Source organism: Oryzias latipes, chromosome 15, assembly GCF_053564925.1.
Source record: "Oryzias latipes strain Hd-rR chromosome 15, Olatipes_Hd-rR_3.1".
In the NCBI taxonomy this organism is placed as follows: domain Eukaryota; kingdom Metazoa; phylum Chordata; class Actinopteri; order Beloniformes; family Adrianichthyidae; genus Oryzias; species Oryzias latipes.
In genome coordinates, this window is record NC_136251.1 from 18,476,758 (window position 1) to 18,495,945 (window position 19,188).

The 19,188-nt window shown below is 38.8% G+C and overlaps 1 protein-coding gene across 2 annotated transcripts; it reads right to left on the reverse strand.

The window, feature by feature from the left end:
* Positions 1-92: 92 nt before the first annotated feature.
* ppm1ba (protein phosphatase, Mg2+/Mn2+ dependent, 1Ba) lies at positions 93-14,509 on the reverse strand. 2 transcript variants are annotated; one of them, XM_011484308.4, is made up of 7 exons: positions 14,129-14,509; positions 8,613-9,529; positions 7,545-7,662; positions 6,079-6,193; positions 5,751-5,808; positions 3,665-3,681; positions 2,652-2,880 (listed from the first exon to the last, which is right to left on the reverse strand). In XM_011484308.4, coding segments are annotated over exons 2-7 (1,197 nt in total). In that variant the 5' UTR covers positions 9,501-9,529; positions 14,129-14,509; the 3' UTR covers positions 2,652-2,879. The 2 variants fall into 2 exon arrangements, with proteins under 2 accessions (XP_011482609.1, XP_011482610.1); XM_011484307.3 differs by lacking the exon at positions 3,665-3,681 and having other exon boundaries at positions 93-2,880.
* Between the last annotated feature and the right edge of the window lie 4,679 nt (positions 14,510-19,188).

Below are 19,188 nucleotides of genomic sequence, written 5' to 3' on the forward strand. Positions count from 1 at the left end.
ATACTAAAGTGAAAAGAAACACATTTACACTGAGATTTATGCAGTCAATAATAAATATATTTTAGGAATGACCAGAAGACACCAGGAGGACATAAATTAGAAATATTTCTTTTTATTCTTAAAGGATTACAAGAGATGTTTCCATCTTGTGTTGTCAAAATTCTTCCTTTCTGGTTTCCTCATCGAACCAGCTGTCCCAGAATAACTGACCGGTCCATCACACCATTGGTTTTTTAGAACTCTCTTTACTCAACCTTTCATAGCCACAAATCAAGGTGAAATTGTTCAGACGTCACTCAAAACAACTTGATGTTTCTCTAGGTAAGCTTTGACAACAAATTCCACATTTATAGCAATGAATTTGTTGTTTTTCCTCAAAACAAAGGAACCCATAAGAGCTTGTTTTGTCATTAGATGACTGATGAGAGAATGTGACGCGGCAGTTCTGCTTGTGATCAGTCTATGCATTGGAATCAGTGTGAGTCATTTCGAATTACATTCCGACAAATAAAAGGCTTCTTCCCTCCCGTAAATCTTCACCTTTCCCAGTGTTTCATATAGCTTAAATACCAACCTATATGTTCAATGTGGTAAAAACCTCACAATGTCTAAAAAATAAAATAAAAAAATCAGAAAATAATCTTGAATTGTATCTGGAAACCACTATTTAAGTAAGTAAACTCAACTCAATAACATTAAAAAACATTTGATGAAGGTGTCTTTCTTCTCGGCCGTTCCTCTCCAACATTGTGTTCCACCACACTGAACATCATTCCAGTCCCCCAGTGCATCTCACAGAATAAAAACACTCCTCCCTCGATCACAAACCACCGGCTGCAGAAGAACCCACCCTCCCTCCACCGCAAAAAAAGTATCAATAGAAGAAGAAGAAAAAAGCAAAATAACTACACATTCAAGTACCTATTTGTCATATGGCACCAAGAGAAAGTGTACCACAAACAAGAACATGAATCAGCTAGCAATCTCTGTTGGACCTGGTTTCTTTCAATACTGCCACTTCAGGAGGCGGGCTGAATTAAGTCTCTAGACGATTTCAAAGTGTATTTTACATTTGAACTTTTTCAAACGTGTTAAATCAAGCTAAAAGTTCTACAAAAAGTATGCACTTATCTAGCTGTGGCTGCATACATCTGCTGAACAAAGGTAGCTGTTGTTGCTTTTTTCAGATATTTATAAGTTTAGTGCTTATCCATGCAAGTCCATAAAGTATGTTGTGGAAAAAACTAAAAACAGCAATCGTAGGGAGCACGACTCCAGGTGTAGTTTGTGTTCTTTCTGCCACAGTTTCACTCCTTTGCGTCTACAAACGCCTTTGAAAGGCACAAAAAAAAATTTTTTCTCCCAATTTGCTCCACAAAGTACATTTCTGTTCCCCTCATCAGTCATGACCATTTGTAACAGGATCACATTGGTATTACTTACAAAAGCAATGTATATATTCCACCCTATTTAAAACAATGAAAATAAAAGGTACATCACACTTTTCTTTCCTGAAAATAGGCATTATTTAAGCAGACAGAATGCAAGCTGGAAAAGGCAGGCTGTAGCACGAGCAGGACTGTGTGTGTGTGTGTGTGTGTGTGTGTGTGTGTGTGTTGAGGAAACCAGGTCAAGAGGAGGAAGGTGAGTTTGAAATTCCTTGACCCTCACACCCCGTCTTTGGAACGCTGCTCTGTCAGGACGTGTGCACATGCCGTTTTCTATTATTCTTATACGCATGTGTGCACACCAAAACACTCACACTGACCGCACGCATGTTAGGCCACATCAATACAATGGCTGGGAATTTACTAAAACAAACAAATCAAAATATAATATATCTATCTATATATATTTATGTATTTCATATATAATTTTTCTCTAGATCTTAACAGCAGGCTCAAAAGCTTATGATACTGACACCTTCTGCGTATGTCAATGACTGCAGTCTTTTCTGTTATAGAGAAGGCAGAGAGCAGAGAGGCAAAAGGATAGAGAGGCAAAAAAAACAAAACAAAAACCTGTTCAGTCCATTAAAAAGAGAAGAAGAAGCTGCAGTGAGGTGCCCCTCCTGTTTGAATTCAGGAATGAGGGGGAGCCAGCCTTAAGGACTCAAACGTCTGCCCCGTGTCTCCGTGTGGATTCCAGGCTGCTCAGGCCTCAGAGCTGCGAGCTGTAAGGCGTTCTCCAGAGGCCCGTGTGCACAAGTGGATGAAACGCAGCACTCTTGGAGTCCCAGTAATGCCAAAACACCCTGAAACCCAACTTGACAGTGCAGCCTATGTGGGGAGTTTCATGCTTGTGTGGTCGATAGCCTCCCGCTTGTAGTTAGTAAACTTTAAGCTTGAAAACAATTAATGCCACAAACTATTTTCGTCTTTTCCAGGCCTCACAGAAGTCCTTGGCTGGTTTTCAGTAATGGCAGCCGATGGCCCTCTCTCAGGTCTGAAAGGCACCCTAAAGTCTCAAAGCCGTAAGAGCAGAGCTTCACACAGTGTCTTTAATAATCCACAACAAAAAAGCAAGAAAAACTGTGCTTTTCTGCTTCTGTCTTTATGTTTGTACTGTAAGCAGTTCTGTAGTGCAGCTTTTTCTCCTCCGCGTTTGTTCATTAAAACAAAAAAAAAAAAAAAAAATCTGTTGTTTTTGCAGTCCTCATTTCGTCCACTTGAGGTGATTATTTTTTTAAAAGCAAAATTTTAGCTTGGAATAACCTCTGAGTGGGGAGAGAAAATAAAACAATAATAGAAAAAAAGAAAGAAATCCCAGTGATATTAAAATATGCGAATGGGTGTGAACTTGTGTGGATTAGTGGTCCTGGTCTTTTGGGGGTGGGGTTGTGCTGGACAGCTACCAGGGACACTCCACATCTGCTCCACTCTGCACAAAAGAAACACACGAAAGAGGGGAGGAGAGGAGGAGAAGTGAAGGAGAGCAAGAAAATGAAACCAAATCATGGACCAAGAGTGATGAGAAAAGTAGGGTCAGAGAAAAACGGAGACAAAAAAAGAAGGAACGTTATTAGCAATTACACACAAACAACAGTAAAGTCACTTCCTGTTATTTTTTTTCCCCAATCTTGACTTTTCGGTTTACCAACATCAACATCTTCACTAAAATAAATTAAAAGTACGGGACTCTGATAGCACCAGGGCACACTTTAACCTCAGTTCATTCTGGAATACACCAACGACCCGATTCGCTGGCCGTTTTGTCTTAGTGCAGGAATCGACACAAAAACAGAGACCGGTCATGTTTGCGTGCAGCTGCTGGAAATCTGTGTGAGACATGCGTGTAAGACAGGTGCATGCGTGTCTGTGTACCTGTGACGTGAGAGAGAGAGACAGACAAGAGACTACAAACACCCCATCAGTTTTTACCTTCATCAAATGTTAACAGCTGTGTCCACATACAAACACACACATACACACACACACACACTCACCCCTTTAAACCTAAGTGGAGCTCCACATGCTACAGAGTAGACCAGAGCACAGAGTAGACTGATGAAGGTGGGACGGGGGGATATGCTGCACAGGTCACCACTTACATGCCTGTAAGAATGTGTGTGTGTGTGTGTGTGTAGATGTGGCTGTATGCATGAGGGGTTGGAAGAACAGGGTGGGGTGGAGGGGGTGTAACAGTTATATATGTGATCACTTACCAAATGAAACAGGAGGGCTGCGTTAATCAGAGGGTGAACACACAGTTAGACAAGTTGATACATCCCTGAAGTATGAGCGTAAATGTGTGCGTTTGGGTTCAAAGCCCGGTCCCACCAAACACTGCAAGGCTGGTTTGTTCAACAACACCGTTCAAATAGAAGCCACCAATCAGTGTCCCCACTGGCAGTAGCAGGGGCGCCAAGAGCACCCAGAGAACTGGACCGACCCCTCCCCTCTCCCGTTCCAAACAGGAAGCAGCCACTGGTTCAGAGCAGCCAAAATCCTATAGACTACAACTGACAAATAAACAGCTCAGTCATTATATTTGTCAGAATAACTACCGGTATTCTTGCTCTGCCACCTTTTTAAACATATTTTTGCTAATGCTAGTTTTTTTTCACATTTTCTGTTTTGAAGGTTATTCAAGTTATAAGCTGACCAATAAGATGTCTCAAAAAGGTGGTCTCACGTTGAACGTTTGGCAGATTCTCTTGAGCTCACTTTCAAGTGGTAGGGGTGTGGCCTTCTGACAAGCTCTCTCCTGATTGGTGAGAGTGGTTGCCTTTGAAATGTTGCCTCATACCGACTGGGACCAATCACTGCTTACGGACAATTTATGGTAACAAAACATGGTAACTGATCCAACTTTATCTCACTGGAGCTGGAAGTAAGCCATTTTCTACAGGTGATGTCACGCTAACTCAGTCTAGTTCTCATATACAATCAATGGGAGCAACCCAGTATATTAAGGAGCAAGCACTTTATACTGTGAGGATCATACCCGACAGTATAAAATTGACATTATTTAGGTGTTTATAACAACGTACAAAATGTTACCCAAGGTTCTGACTGCAATAAACTCAATTACTAATCTGTTGTGGATTACTCAAATGTTTGTTTCTTTAGGTTTGTACTTTTATCGTTAACCTGCGTTTTCCTCAAAGTTTAGCAGCTCTTCTAGTAATTAAAATATTGATGAACCCGCCGTGAACCATCTGCTTTCAGTGGGACCACATGAAACAGGCTTCTATTTGCCTCACATTCCATCTTCTGACCAGCTGCTGCATTTGGTGGGACCTGGGCCTAAGTGTGCACTATTTTACTATAGAGCCTTTAAAATTAGTTTTTAACCTGCCCAGCATCTACAGATACACTTTAAACACAGGTACCTACTTCCATCAGAACAAGAACTGCTTTGATAAATACTTCATTTTAATTTAGAACTCTAAAGGCTGACAAGAAACTCATACTTTAGAGTCAAAGTATATTAGGTCATTTCTTTATTTTTATTCATGTGTGTACAAATATCAAACTGTTATATTAAGCCATCTTCCTTAGAGACAGAGACAAAATACAGCCACTAAAAGCTACCAAACAAAGACACACACACACACACACATTCACACACCTAAACTCTGGTAACACAAGCAGACAGACGTTCAGCGAACCGAGCAGCTCCATAAACGGTGGACCTGGTCTGACAATGCAAAGGGATTCTAGAATAGTCCAACTATGACACTTCAGGAACACATCATTCAATCCATCATCATGATCCCCACAAGCACACTCCCAGCCATCAGCAACAGCATAACCACGCACAAAAGTGCAGCAGAAAAGGACCGCCGCTTTCATTAGAAAACACTTTTCCTGAGATTTTTCAGATCCTGTCCATAAGTGTGTTTAAAATATATTTTTTTTGGGGGGGAAGAGTATTGTGTTGACTATTTTAGCCCTGTTCGTATATACACCACAGTGCTGAAACTATTGTTTGGATAATTTTGTTCTTAAGACAAAAAAATGAGTCAGTCGAGAATGCAAAGATCTTTATGAGAACTTCAAAGGCGATGTAAGACACAGATTCTAAGACAAAAAGCCTGATGGCCTTTAAGTAATCTGAGAAGTTTATCATATTTTCTGCTGTGAACACACAGTATTCATCAACAGAAGCAGAACGTTCTCTGAGTGAATTTGCGTATTAAAGATAAACTGAAAGACAGATGATAACTCATTGATTTTGTTGCCTTGGAAGCGCCAACATTTGGCTGGTTTCTATGAGTCCCTTTCATAGCATTTAGAGCTACTTACTCCATCTTCCTCCTTGTATGGGATCAGACGGTTGTATACTGCTTCAATAACACTGCGTCTGCAGAAAGAACACAAACAAACAAAAAATTGCACTTTGTCCTTAAGTAACAACCCCCCAATTTAAATGATTTTCTAAAATTACATTCGTTTCCTGGGTGGTATTTGTATTACGCAGTTAGGTGGGCTTTCTTTACAGGACTCCTCAGCTTTAACACTGAGTCAGTCTTTTATTCAAGATGCTACTTTTAATGAAATAATGCAGAAAAATGCACAAAGAATGAGTAAAACCAGAGTGGATTTGAACCCCTAAAAGGTTAACAACGCTTACTTGCTGGCGAGACCACCCCCTGGTGGTAGGGGGGGCATTCCACTGTCGGTGGACAGGTTCCTCATCACTGTCACGATGTCTGGTAAGCCCTCATCTCCGGGCCGAGACAGCATCTCTGCAGAAAGGAAACGAATTACAAAGGATTATATAAGGATGGAATAAAGGAGAAAGAAGTCAAAAAGACTGAAAAGAAAATTCAAATATAGACTAAACAAATCAAATCAGAGCAAATGATAAGCAGAAGCGTCTGTGAAAAGAAAAACTGAGCAAAGAAGACGAAACCAAAAAGGTGATAAAGAACATAAAGATAAACCCATACAGGCAGGGAGCCTGCAGCTGAGTGGAGACAATGATGAGAATTCACCGATGTTCAGTAAATGCTTTCCATTCACTCCCATTTATATCTTTCTTCTAATTTTTGAAAGTTACTTAAGCAAAACAAACACAAGCAGCTTATAAAAGTACAACTTGCTGGACTGGCCTCCTTCTGACACCAGAGCCAACTCTGAACCATTATCACAAATTTCTGATCCAAAGTCATCTTAGTCATGGCTCACCAACCATGAAAGCAAAACATTTTGAGTTTTATTTTCCTAATGGTGTCCTGTTCAGACTCTGCTGGGCAGCACAAACCAGACATTTAAGCCTCGTTTCCACTGAGCGGTACGGTTTAGAATGGTCCAGGCAATTCAGGTGAGCGTTTCCACTCAAAGCTGGACCGTCACGGCCTATGCGGAGTGTAGACTGATTGCATAGCTTGGCGACTACAGCAAAAGAGAAACCATCAACAATAACAATGGAGGTCATCCAGCAGCTCATTTTTTCTCCCCACTTGGCCTTTAGTAATTTGTACAAGTCGGCAAAAAGAATTCGTCTGTGCTGGTTTGGCTCTTTCATTTGTCGTAACGACCTTCGTGTGACAACAGTAGCTCCACCCAAACCCTTCTGTTCCATTTTTCTATGGACCAACGGGGGCCTAAAAGTGATACGGTTCCGTTTAATGGGTCCATTTTATAATGGAACCGGACCAGACCGCAACATTCTGCTCAGTGGAAACGAGGCCTAAGATTCCAGTCTCAGATTTTAAGGAATGCTACACAGACTCATTCACTACAAAGAGGGATGTGTTCTGTTGGTCTTCTGCAAACATTTCTATCGTCTCATCAGGAAGCAAATATTTGCTCAAGTTTCTCATTTCACTACAGCTGCTTTTACTACAATGTGACATGATTTTACTAAATCTGTACTGTGTTCATATTTCATTACAAAATGAGTTAATGTTGCAAATGTTATTCATTTTCAAATGATTTACAAATGTAACCTGCACTTTCACATTTTGAAATTATTTGCCTGATATCAGAATTTAACCTTTTAACAATGGCACTTTTGATTAAGAAAATACCAGAATTGTTGTTCACCTTTTAAAACACAGGAAATATGTATATTCATCATTCATACACTCTTACCTTCCACTCGTGTTTCTAAATATTTGTTGAGCTCAGCATCTTTCTTCACAGCTTCCTCTGATACTTTGGGACCGTTGGGCAAACACACCAACACAATACTCATGTTGTCCCGACTTCCCTAAGTGGCATTTTCATAGAGGAAACAAACAGAAAAAGACATGAGTGAAAGCAGAACAACCTATGCAGAGGTTTTTTTTTTGGGAATCAGGTGGGGAAAAACATTTCCGACCAAATAAGGACATCCATAATTCATAATGTGATTTGACCCCTAAGTTATTGGTATCTAATTATCTGCAGACCAAAGTTACTCATTTGAGTTAAGTGGGACAGTTGACTTATTCGTTGTGGGAAAAACAAAACACAAACAATTTTTACACTTTTAACATAAAGATGTGGTGAAATCTTACCAGTTTACACATTTTTAAACTTTCCAAAAAATGTCTTTTTATCCCATTAATATTTTTTGTGCCAGTGACAGCAGAAGATGATTACAGGTTGCTTTCCATTTATTTTTTTATAGGAAATCTTTCTATCTAGCTGCATGCTCAATACAAGACATGACTAAAAGTACGTTGATGACATCTGTCACTGAAATAATCAACTATTTAAACAACTAAATTACTTGGTCTTTCTGGAATGAACACATTGGATTATAGTAATTCTTGCATTTTTATGATGATGATGATAATGGAAGCTATATTTTAAGAAAATTAAGATTAAAATAGCCTTTCTGAGTATTTCTTCATTCAAATCACTGTAAATCAGGCGAGTGTAAACTAGAGCACGCAGTAACAAGCGGTCCCGCCCACAACTCAGAGGTGCATTTCTAAGTAATTCCTGCCGCTCTGCAGAAACTATGTCCTAGAAAGCAACAGGATTTTGATTTTGGCTTAGAAGGCATGATTATAGTTAAAGGGCCACTACAAACACTTTAAAAATACATCAAAAAATGAAAGAAATGGGACTTTAAATTAGAGTTATGAAACGGCGCTTTCTAAACACAGTGAATTGAAAACAACAACAGGTTTTGACATACAAGCAAAAAGACAACAACAAACATTGACAAACCTTGTGAAGGCACGTGTCCACCACCTCATTGCAGACTTTCTCCAGGTCATCACACACCTCAAGGCGAGATTTCACAAACTCACACAAGTCCTCATTGGACATGACATCCCAGATTCCGTCACAAGCAAGAATCACAAATTGATCCTGTTCAGGTGCCCGAACCATAACAAACACCTCGGGTTCAGGGCTGACCAGCTGCTCTGTGGGCCCTTTGCCGTCCACACACTTGTAATCATAGTCCCCCAAGGCTCTCGACACAGCCAGTGACCCATTAACTCTCTGGATCATCACTGAGCCCCCTGCATTCTGGATTCGCTCCCTCTCACGTGGGTTGCAAGGCTTGTGGTCGAGTGTAGAGAAGCACACCTGGGAATTGCGGTACAGAACAGCTCGAGAATCCCCACAGTTGATGAAGAAGAAGTGATCAGGTGATAGAAGAATTCCCACAGCGGTGGATCCACTGCGATCCATGCCGTTCCGAAGGTCTGTGAAGCTGCGCATGTGCTCGTCAATCCTCAAGAAGCCTGTACGGATCCCGGCTTTCACTGCCTCCACTGCAGGAGGACATGGGGCTGGAATTTCACCACCAGAGCTTTCTGATCCTGCCTCAGAGCCCTGTGTACCTCCATCTCCTAAGCTACTAGTGATTATGTGTTCCAGAAGGTGCTTAGAGCAGTAGTTGGCAACCTTTGATCCCGCATGACCGTCGTACACAGCAAAAAAAGACCAGTCAGTCATACCGGGGGTCTGAAGCCCCAGCACAGCTGTATGAGCGTCCTCCATCTCCACCCGCCAGCCCTGCATGGAGCTCAGCCCATAGCGCACACCGTTTCCTTCACCGTGCGAGTTATGCTTTTCCGTTTTGGGTTTGTCTAGGAATGCACCCATTGCTTTACCATAGACAGATCCACGGCTACCTGTTGGAGACAAAAACAAAAAAAGGTTTTTTAAAAATTTAAAAGTAAAATGTGCTCCTTAACATTGGATCCTGGATAAAAAGCGATCTGTGAAAAGCTTCAACTGAAACCAAGAGCTGCAACAGTCAAACAGAAAGTCTATATTTGTCTTATGCTAAATGTCCCCCTGGTTGTACTTACTGTAGCACCAAGAAAATATTACAAAGAGAGCTTTGACAGAGTTGATTAGGAAAGTAAATATCTAACGATGTTATGATGATGATACATTCATGAAAAAGCATTTTTTCAAGTACATAACAAAAACGTTTCAAACTAAATAAATAGATATGTTAAAGTCCCAATACGATTATCTTTATGTATTTTAAAAGGGTTCCCAGTGGTCTTTTAATTATGATTACGTATGCAATTTTTAGCCAAAATCAAAAACCCGTCATTTTCAGGGACATAGTTCGGCAATAGTTCATTAGAAATTCGCCTCTAGATTGTGGAAGAATCCACGCCAACAAAACACACCTCAATACTGTAATGAAATTGCTCAAAGATAGATCTGAATAACAGTTTTACTTTCAACTTGTTTGTTCCATGCAGCAAACACAAAAATGAGGTTTGCATCTTTACAGCCCACTGGTAGAGGTTTACTTATTCAACAAAATAAGTCAATGATCAAGTGAAGAGATGTTTTGACCTGCTTCATTTGATTTCCTTTTAGTTCAAACTAAATATAACAAACATTCAGAGTGTGAACTTCCAGCCAGAAAAAATAGATTTCAGGTCCGGGATGACAGTCTTGAAATTTGAACTCTGCGAAAACCCAACATGTTTTTGGGGAAAATACTAGACTGCCTGTCATTTTTTGTGCTGTTTCTAAGGATTGCATATCTTGTTTATAATGTTTACTTAATAGGAGCAAACAAATAATCCATCTAAACAGAGCCCATTGCTCAACATTTTCAGAAATAGACCAGCCATTCAGGCTTACAAAGATTGAGGAGTAACTTTAAAAGCTTCTTTGGCCAGCCATAGCTAGATACTAAAAGCATTAACAAACTCCAAAGTGTTCAAGAGGAAGTTATCTGACAGTACCTGCCCCTACATTAGCTTAATGAATGTTAGCTGTTTGACAGTAGAGCCTGATTCTTTATTGAGCCTATGTTTACTGTTGACATAATGTAGGAATGTATACACTTCTATTGATCGTCTTGAGGATGAATGGAGCCTTTGTTACGGAAATACTCAGTCTAGCAAATACATTATAGCTGTAAATGTCAATATGACACTTATGAATGCAATTCAAGTTTACTCATAGGTCAAGCCCTCTCCTGACCATGTATACAGTCGAATATAAGAGAATGATGGCTTTAAGTTTCAAGACACAAAATCCTCATCTGCTCAGCTTGGTTTAAACCAATTACTAAAAGGAAAAGCAAGCAAAAAAAAAAAAGATTTAGAGAGGTGACTGACTGTTGTGTCAATGGTCATTTTCAAAAAGCTCTCCTGTGTTGTTGAGTCGATAATGACAGTATTCTCTGCATCCACAGGGGTCTGTAACACCATGCAATGAGCACCAAAAGCTAAACAGTGCCTCTATGAATAGAAAAATTGACAAGAATTGCTTAACCCATTTAATCTATCAAGAACCAAGATCAGCCTCTGCAGGGACGTACCGATCTATAATAACTGATTAACACTGTGTATAATAGCTGAGCTTACATTATTACTAAATTATCTAGAGTGAAAATGTGCATATTTTACAATTTCATATAGTTCTTTAACTATCCATGCATTCTAAAAGCCAATTAAAAGAAATTAATTATTAAAAACTTCTTACAAGTAATTAAAAACTTGTTAATAAAAGGTGCCTTTTGACCTATTTGTTTCAAAGAGGTCAAGAGGCACCTTTGGAGTAATTTCATAATAGGGAAGGAATTATATAATTTAAAAAAAAAAGTCTAAACTGAACTTGCATTGAAGTCTGTGTGGTCACAACTGTAAGAAGGAGCATTTTTGCGAACCAATGCTTTTAATTCCATTGTGTTTAGGACGGAATACCAGGGTATTTGCTGGCCAAATCTGATATAAATTGATTTTTTTAAAAGGTGGTGGGACGACATAATATTTGAGACAAATTGTGTTTTCTGTATCTAAATACTATTATTATCAAAAGCTATTTTCAAACAATTACAGCAAACTTTGATGACATCACCAAGAGTGATGTGGTTACACAGTGCAAAAGTTGCAGTTGTGTAGCTTTCACAGCAACAACCAGAAGATGCTCACGCTTGCTACATGGGATGAGACGGACACAACAATGTCATTTTTATATGTGCTCATTTATGGAGATCTGAAACATTTTAGGTTTATCGCTAAGCAAAAGTGGCAAAACGGAATCTTAAACTGATTTTGTCATGTCATAAAAATTGTTCTTTATTTGCTTATTATGAGGATAGGATTGAAAGCAGGCCAAAAGAGCAGCACAGAACAACCACGGCTCTCAGACATCAGACAAGCAGGACAGCTTTAACAAGCTAACTCAATTTAATATTGAGCTGCTGATGGGATCCACACAGACACAGAATAACCCAGCAAACACTAATACTAATACGTACTAGTGACATAAAAGCTCTGGTGTAACTTTTTTTATCACCTAAAGTGAACAGGATATGATATATTAATATCTAGATGTTACTTTACCTTAAACCTAAAAATGTTTGAATAAAGTATCAACCAACTAGAATAAAATACTAATTTTTTGTGACCATATACTAAATAATAAATAATTTGATGAAATTAGATCAGAAGATTCTAAGTCATTGTATTATCTGAATAACAAGATAAACTATGATAATTTTGGTAGTGAACCATAAAATCATTTTTCAGAGATTATCCCAAATTACCTTAAATTAAAAGAGCAGAATAAAACAAAAATGCAAGTTAAGAACCAACATGCCTCTTTCTATAACCTAGTTTCATTCATTAAATCACATTAATTTATGGCACAATAAGTCAATGTCTACATAGCTTTAAAACAAAACAAAATGAGAAAAAATTAGTTTGGAAATTAAATAACTTAACATCTGCATTTTTCATGTAAATACTATGAGCTACAATGATTTCAAATTACTTTAAATAAAGTACAAACTAACAGATATTTAAAATAATAATAATACAAATAAACAATGCTGTCAGTTTCAAAAAGGTATAAAAACAGCTTGAGCACCTTTTTGCTGTTTAAAATGTCTTTTGTACATAACTTTTCTGTACACCAGAATGATCTTTGAGTGCAGGGGTATCAGAGGCATGACATTACTTTAACAGAGTATAGTCTATCAGACCATATTCAAAGTGGAGGAAAGTAAGTGAGTTATGTTATACTAGACTATGAGTGGTTTCTTGGCAACAAAAAGAGTATGTGTAATTGCATATACAGACTCTCTGTCTTTGGCCTGACTGTCTTTCATTTGCCTTCCAGGCATCAGAAGTTGAGAATGAATGAAATACAAAAGTGGAAACCTTTCCCTATGTTGAAAATGATTGAAGAAACATCTAAGATTCTTTGGAACAAACAAAGAAAATATATTTTAAAGTACTTTTATTTTGAAAAGTTTTATTTATACAATTGTAAACAGTAAGTTTAGGAAACGTTTTTTTTTAATATATCATTTGCACAGACTTCCCTTTAGACAGAAAACTATTGATTTTTTTTTTTTTTATAATTTTTTTGTATAAGTTATTGAATGTGAGTATGTATTTCTGAATAAAATGATTCAGACACAAATAAATGGAGATGAACGTCTTTGGACAAGCCTGTGGACTCAGTAATCAGAGGCTTAAACACCATGACTAGTGCAAGATTTCACATCAGGGTGCCAATACAAACAGGGCACCGATGATGATGCCATTTCTCGAACACACGCCGCCACACTAGAACAATGCCAAGTGCACAATCAAACACTAATAAAATAAAAATACACACAACGTGGTGGGGGGGAAAAGGAAAATAATTTCTGTATTGGTACAGAAATTACTAGCATTTTCATTTAAAAAACTGAATGGCTATATAGGATAAGTATGTATTGATATTCTTACAGTGGGTTCTCTAGATAAATATATTCTGAAAATACGCCACATAAAAATACATGAACTTAGCTATAGCTTCTTGTATATCTGTCTCACGTGTTTTATTATGACAATATTTTAAGCTACAATTAAATGTTGACTAATTGATGGGTGCCAACGTTTGTCTTAACAGCCATTAATCACTGAACCTTGTTTATCAAGTAAGCTAATCGTTTTACTAGTTACAGTCTGATGCGGTTGTTGTTCGTTACCGTAATCGTGTTTCAAACACACAACGTTACTAGCATTTAAACAAATCTGTCGTACACAAGACAAGCAGATCCAATACACTGTTTGGACAAACAAAGACTCCTCAGTCCTGGTTCTGATCCATTTTTAGTTCTGACAACTGTCTTTATCTAGAATTAAAACTCCTGCCTTAAGATAACTAGCTAACGAAGTTCAGTTGTCAAGTGCTGGCCAACACTAACGATCGGCTAGCGAGTTTACCCCAAAAGAAAAAAGATTAAGCGTTATACTTACTTTGACAGAAAGGACTGGAGTTGTTTCAATGCGTTTCTGTTCTTGTGTTTACGACAGGTACGACAAACAAGCCAGGCTCGGGTTAACAAGCTTCACCTTCGCTACGTGTTTTCGGCCCCTGTTCTTCAGCTAGCTTGGACTAGGCTAGCCAGCATTCACTCGATAAGTTCTCCTTTCAGCATGTCTCTGCATCTGAATAAGGCTTTTATGTACATTTTTGGCACTGTTTTGATACGGAGCATCAAAAATTAACCCCCCTTACTTAGACTGTCGGTTGGAAAAGAATAAACACGCGATTAAGTATAAGGTCTCTACAATTTTGACATCAAGCTAATTTTAGGCTAAAGCTACAGAGGCTGGGTGATGACGTTTTCAACATCTACTTTAGAGGGCGGGGCAAATGTTTTGTTCTCTGTTATGATTGGACAAAAGCAAGATCAAATTTGATACATGATTAGTCAATTAAAAAGTCAATCAATTCTAACATTCACAGACTTTTCCTATGCGTAGGTGAGTGTGACTTTTGGATTCTCCACTGTCGTTTTACGTTGAATGCTACTTTAACGTCATCTTCAGGAGAAAAGGTTCAATATTATTCATGCTACCGGTGCCCATGTGTTGTCTTTATGTGTGAAATCAATCATGAATGAGATTTTTTATTAATACTTTTGTTGTTTGTGTTTTGTTGTTAATCGAATTGCTCTATCATCATTTCAAAATAAAAATAAAATGAATTAATATTGAAAAATACCATTGGAATTAAAGGGCAGTAGGTTTATTTGCTATAACGTAAAAACAAACAACTAAGTGCCATCATTACAGTCCAATGTTTGGAAACACTTTGAATTTTAAAAAGACATCATGTGACCGTAAAGTTAATGTTCTAATAATCTTCTGCCTGTTTCATTTTGATGTGGAAAAGTAACAGTAGACTGAACTTGTAATTAAAATTTTAATGGTTTGCTATTAATTCTTGTTTTTGTTCTTTGTCTAGACACATATTTAATTTAAGTTTGATTATCTTGCAAGAAACACAAGCGTTCTGCAAAGCTTCCCCTGCACTGTTCAGTACTCAGGTATTCATCTCTAAGTAACATTGGTTGAACCTCTGGCAAAAGATGAATCAATTATAGCTTTGTGAATCAGATCGTTCGAATTGAACCAATATTGACAATGAATTGTATGAGCAACCACAAATTATTGTATGAATCGGATTGTTGTTGCTAAAATGAATCATTAGACCCCCTGGACAAGCTTCAGTAGTGTTGGTGACATGTCCAATTTGAGCAAAATCAGGAGAATTAGTGGGGGAATGATGAAGTTCAGTGGTGTGTAAACAAGGAAAATGTTAGGCAAAAAAATATGGTGGACTGAGAGATAAGAGGACATCAGACAGGAGGACAGACTTCACTGGGCGGAGGTCTCGAGGAAGACCCAGGACACTATGGAGAGACTACGTCTCTGGGCTGGCTTGGGAACGGCTCGGGGTCCCCCCAGAGGAGCTGGAGGAAGTGGCCGGAGCGAGGGAAGTCTGGACATCTTTGCTTAAATAGCTGCCCAGTCCTAGCCCCAGATGAGCGGAACTAGATGGGTGGATGGATGTATTTATGGATGGATGGACGGACGGATAAATGCATTGGTGGATGGTTGGATGGATTGATGGATGGATGGATGGATGGACGGACGGATAAATGCATTGGTGGATGGTTGGATGGATTGATGGATGGATGGATGGATGGATGGATGGATGGATGGATGGATGGATGGATGGATGGATGGATGGATGGATGGATGGATGGATGGATGGATGGACGGACGGATAGATGGACGGATAAATGCATGGACGGATGGATGGACGGATGGATGGATGAACTGATAGATGGATGGACAGACGGATGGATGGATGGATAGATAGATAGATGGATGGACGTATGGACGGACGGATGGAGGGATGGATGGATAAATGCATGGGTAGATGGATGGACGGATGAATGTATGGATGGATGGGAGGATGGATGAACAAACTGATGGATGGATGGACGGATGCGCGGATGGATGGATGGATGGATGAAATGTGATCCGTAATGAGAGCAGAGAGCAGGTGTAGAGGTTGTTTTTTTAGCTCTCACTGTTGATTGAGGTTTGCTCTGGAATGGAGAGGAATGAAGGTCAGCTGCAGCAAGACACAGTTTCTTTGTGTAAATGAGAGGAAGTCAAGTGGAACAGAGGTTGCAGGGAGCAGAGGTGAAGAAGGTGGAGGACTTTTAGTGCTTAAGGTCAACAGTCCAGACTCATGGAAAGTGTGGGAAGGAGGTGAAGAGGCATAAGTGCAGGTAATCCAAGGGTTTTGTTTCATACTGGATCAGAGGGGCTTTTCTATGTTGCTTTGCAAATGATTGACTGTCACCAACTTTTTTCTTCATTAAAATCAACTCTTAACTTCTGACTTTTCTTTTATATTGTGTTAAGACATTTTATTTCCAAGGTAAAATATTTGTAATTATTTCCTACAACTTCACGTACATCAGCTCTTCAGCCACAAATCTAGTTTTCTACTGTTTTTGTACAATTTTAACAAATTTTAAATTAAGTTGGGAACTGTTTTGGCCTGCACAGAACAAAAGGTGTAAAGGAAAATTCATCAAACTAAGTTAATGACTTTTTTTGTTATTTTTTTGTGGTTTTTAGCAGTTTTACTATAAAACAATTTAACAAGTTAAAGTCTGTAGTTGCATTTGTTTACTCAGTAATATTAATTTACTCATGTTTTTTTCCTTACTGCCTTAGGCTTTTGTATTATACATTACCATACCTAGATATTTTATGAAGGAATTGCACCACACAAAACCAGTTTTAGGTGTTTTAATCAACCGCCTTTATTAAAATCTTTCCATGAAAAATCTGAACGAGTAAGAGCTAAACAATTGAGTTGCTCTTTAAATGCAAAGACAAAGAAGCAAGCCTTTGCTGTGACCTTTGTTGTGTTTTCACTTCTTGTATAAAATCACGGCATGTCTGATCCTCTCTGCAGAGTGCAGCAATCACGCCTTGCCTCACTTTGCTCTTCAAACCCAAGAGCACTTGAAATGCTGATTTCCTGCTCCTCAGAGGGAGCAGCTTTCTTTTGTCAGCTGAGGAGCCAGGTCAAAACAATAATTGTTGGCAAATTATGCCTGAAAATATACGATGTTCATTTGATTTGCATCTCATTTTCACTATGCCTCCCTACCGCCACCCTCAGTCCTCCTTAATAGCTCACAATACTACATTCAACAAATGTTTATGAGGGCAAATCATTTTCACTTCTTCGGTGTTGGAGTGGTGAAGAAGAAGAGAAAAAAAAAGAACTGCAATGCTATAATAATGCATGTTATGTGAGAGGGACAGCCTTGCCCTCCTGCTTAATGGGATTAAAGACATTAACAAACTATTTACCAACAGGGAGACGCCTCTCTCTTGAGCTTTATCTCCCACTCCCCGTATTTGTCTCTTTCTCCTCCTCACTTCTCCCTCCATCTCTGATACTTAATCAGTGAGACACGCAGAAGTGCCTCTGGGCTGAATACAAATGAGCGCAGCTGCCCAGCGTGGATTACTGCCACACAGGCCAGCACTCCATGTTCAAATTCACACACTCGCCCAGAGAAAACGTAAACAAAGTACACTCTGAGCCGACATATGTCGCTCACATGCATACTCAGCACTTGCTAACACATGTATTTTCCAAGCATATGTTTTCCTATGAATTTCTCTCACATATCCACGCACGTACACACAGTAAGCAAGACACAAACCGCTCTGCTCACATGACGGCTGCATCCAGTAGCAGCCATATGCTGTGACACACCCACTGCTTTTAGTGTGTCACAGGAACATGTGTGCACATAGCCGGTATTTTAATGTCCGAGGCTTGTCTGCTGCTGCCATATGTCGCTAGTTATCACCAAATGACATCATGGAGCCAAATAAAAACAAGAACATGTTTAGGCATATCACAATAAGAAAAGCCACACAACAGGCTTTAGCTTTTAAATTTTGATTTCAATTCTTCAGGGGAAGATTAGGGTTAGAGGATTAGATCAGTAAAGTCTATTAAACGTCAAATTTCAAAGATTATTTGATGTAGGTGCTGTTTCAACTCTGTCCACAGTTATGGTTTTGCTCGGAAATGAACCCCTTTCCTCTGCAAAGGAGGTCCTTTGATATAAAGCCTGTTTGTCTACATCTACTCCTGTTAAATCTCATAGTTGGCTTCAGTTTATAATTTCAAGTCCCTGCCTGAATGGTGCAAACCCTCTCTGCTGGGGCAGAAGTGAAAAGGGCTGATAAAGCTGTAACACACCATCATCTAGTGGTAGAAGCAGGTACTGTTCACAAATGCAGGGGTAAGAGCAGAGGCCAACATATTGACCAAATAGAAGTTTTTGATATGATCAATAACCAACACTGATTATAAATGGGATGTTTCATTTTAACCTAGACACAGAAACAGGAGTATTGTGCTTTAAAATTGTATTTTGTAGTTTGGCATCATGCAAAAATCGATGACATAATTGTGGATAGTAATTTTATTTTATTTAATACATTCAATTAGTTCTTTAGGAAGGACTTCAAATAACTTCACAGAAATACAAAAGGAAATCCAACACACCTGTGTTTATTCTTGACAGCTGAGGTTATTTTTTAAAGGAAATCTAAATAACTGGAAAAAAAGGCACAAAAATGTTAAATGACCACAAAGAAATGAAACATACCAAAATGGTAAAGCCTAAAGATATATTCACACACAGAATGACCACAAAGAAATTCAATGCTGATCGGAGGACTTACCTGTCTTCAAATGATCTCTTTATGTTGGAGGATGCTGTTTTATCACTTAGCAAAATACCCTCACTTTTTTCGCAAATTGAGCAGTGGTGTTGTGGTCCGAGTGACTACCTGACATGATTTTTCTTAAGTCTCTGTGCTAAACACATTTCTCACAGTTAATTCTAAATTTGAGTCATGAAATGTTCACATTCAGGAAACTATTAGCAATACTCTCCGAGGGAGACTTTGAC

Bases quoted from the DNA above. Each gene is read 5' to 3' on its own strand.
- ppm1ba (XM_011484307.3), bottom strand. From the start codon at position 9,500: ATGGGTGCATTCCTAGACAAACCCAAAACGGAAAAGCATAACTCGCAC. The intron at 7,663-8,612 runs GTTTGTCAATGT...AATGCCACTTAG, and splicing joins TGGACACGTGCCTTCACAAG to GGAAGTCGGGACAACATGAG. The intron at 5,809-6,078 runs GTAAGCGTTGTT...TTCTTTCTGCAG, and splicing joins GGGGGTGGTCTCGCCAGCAA to ACGCAGTGTTATTGAAGCAG.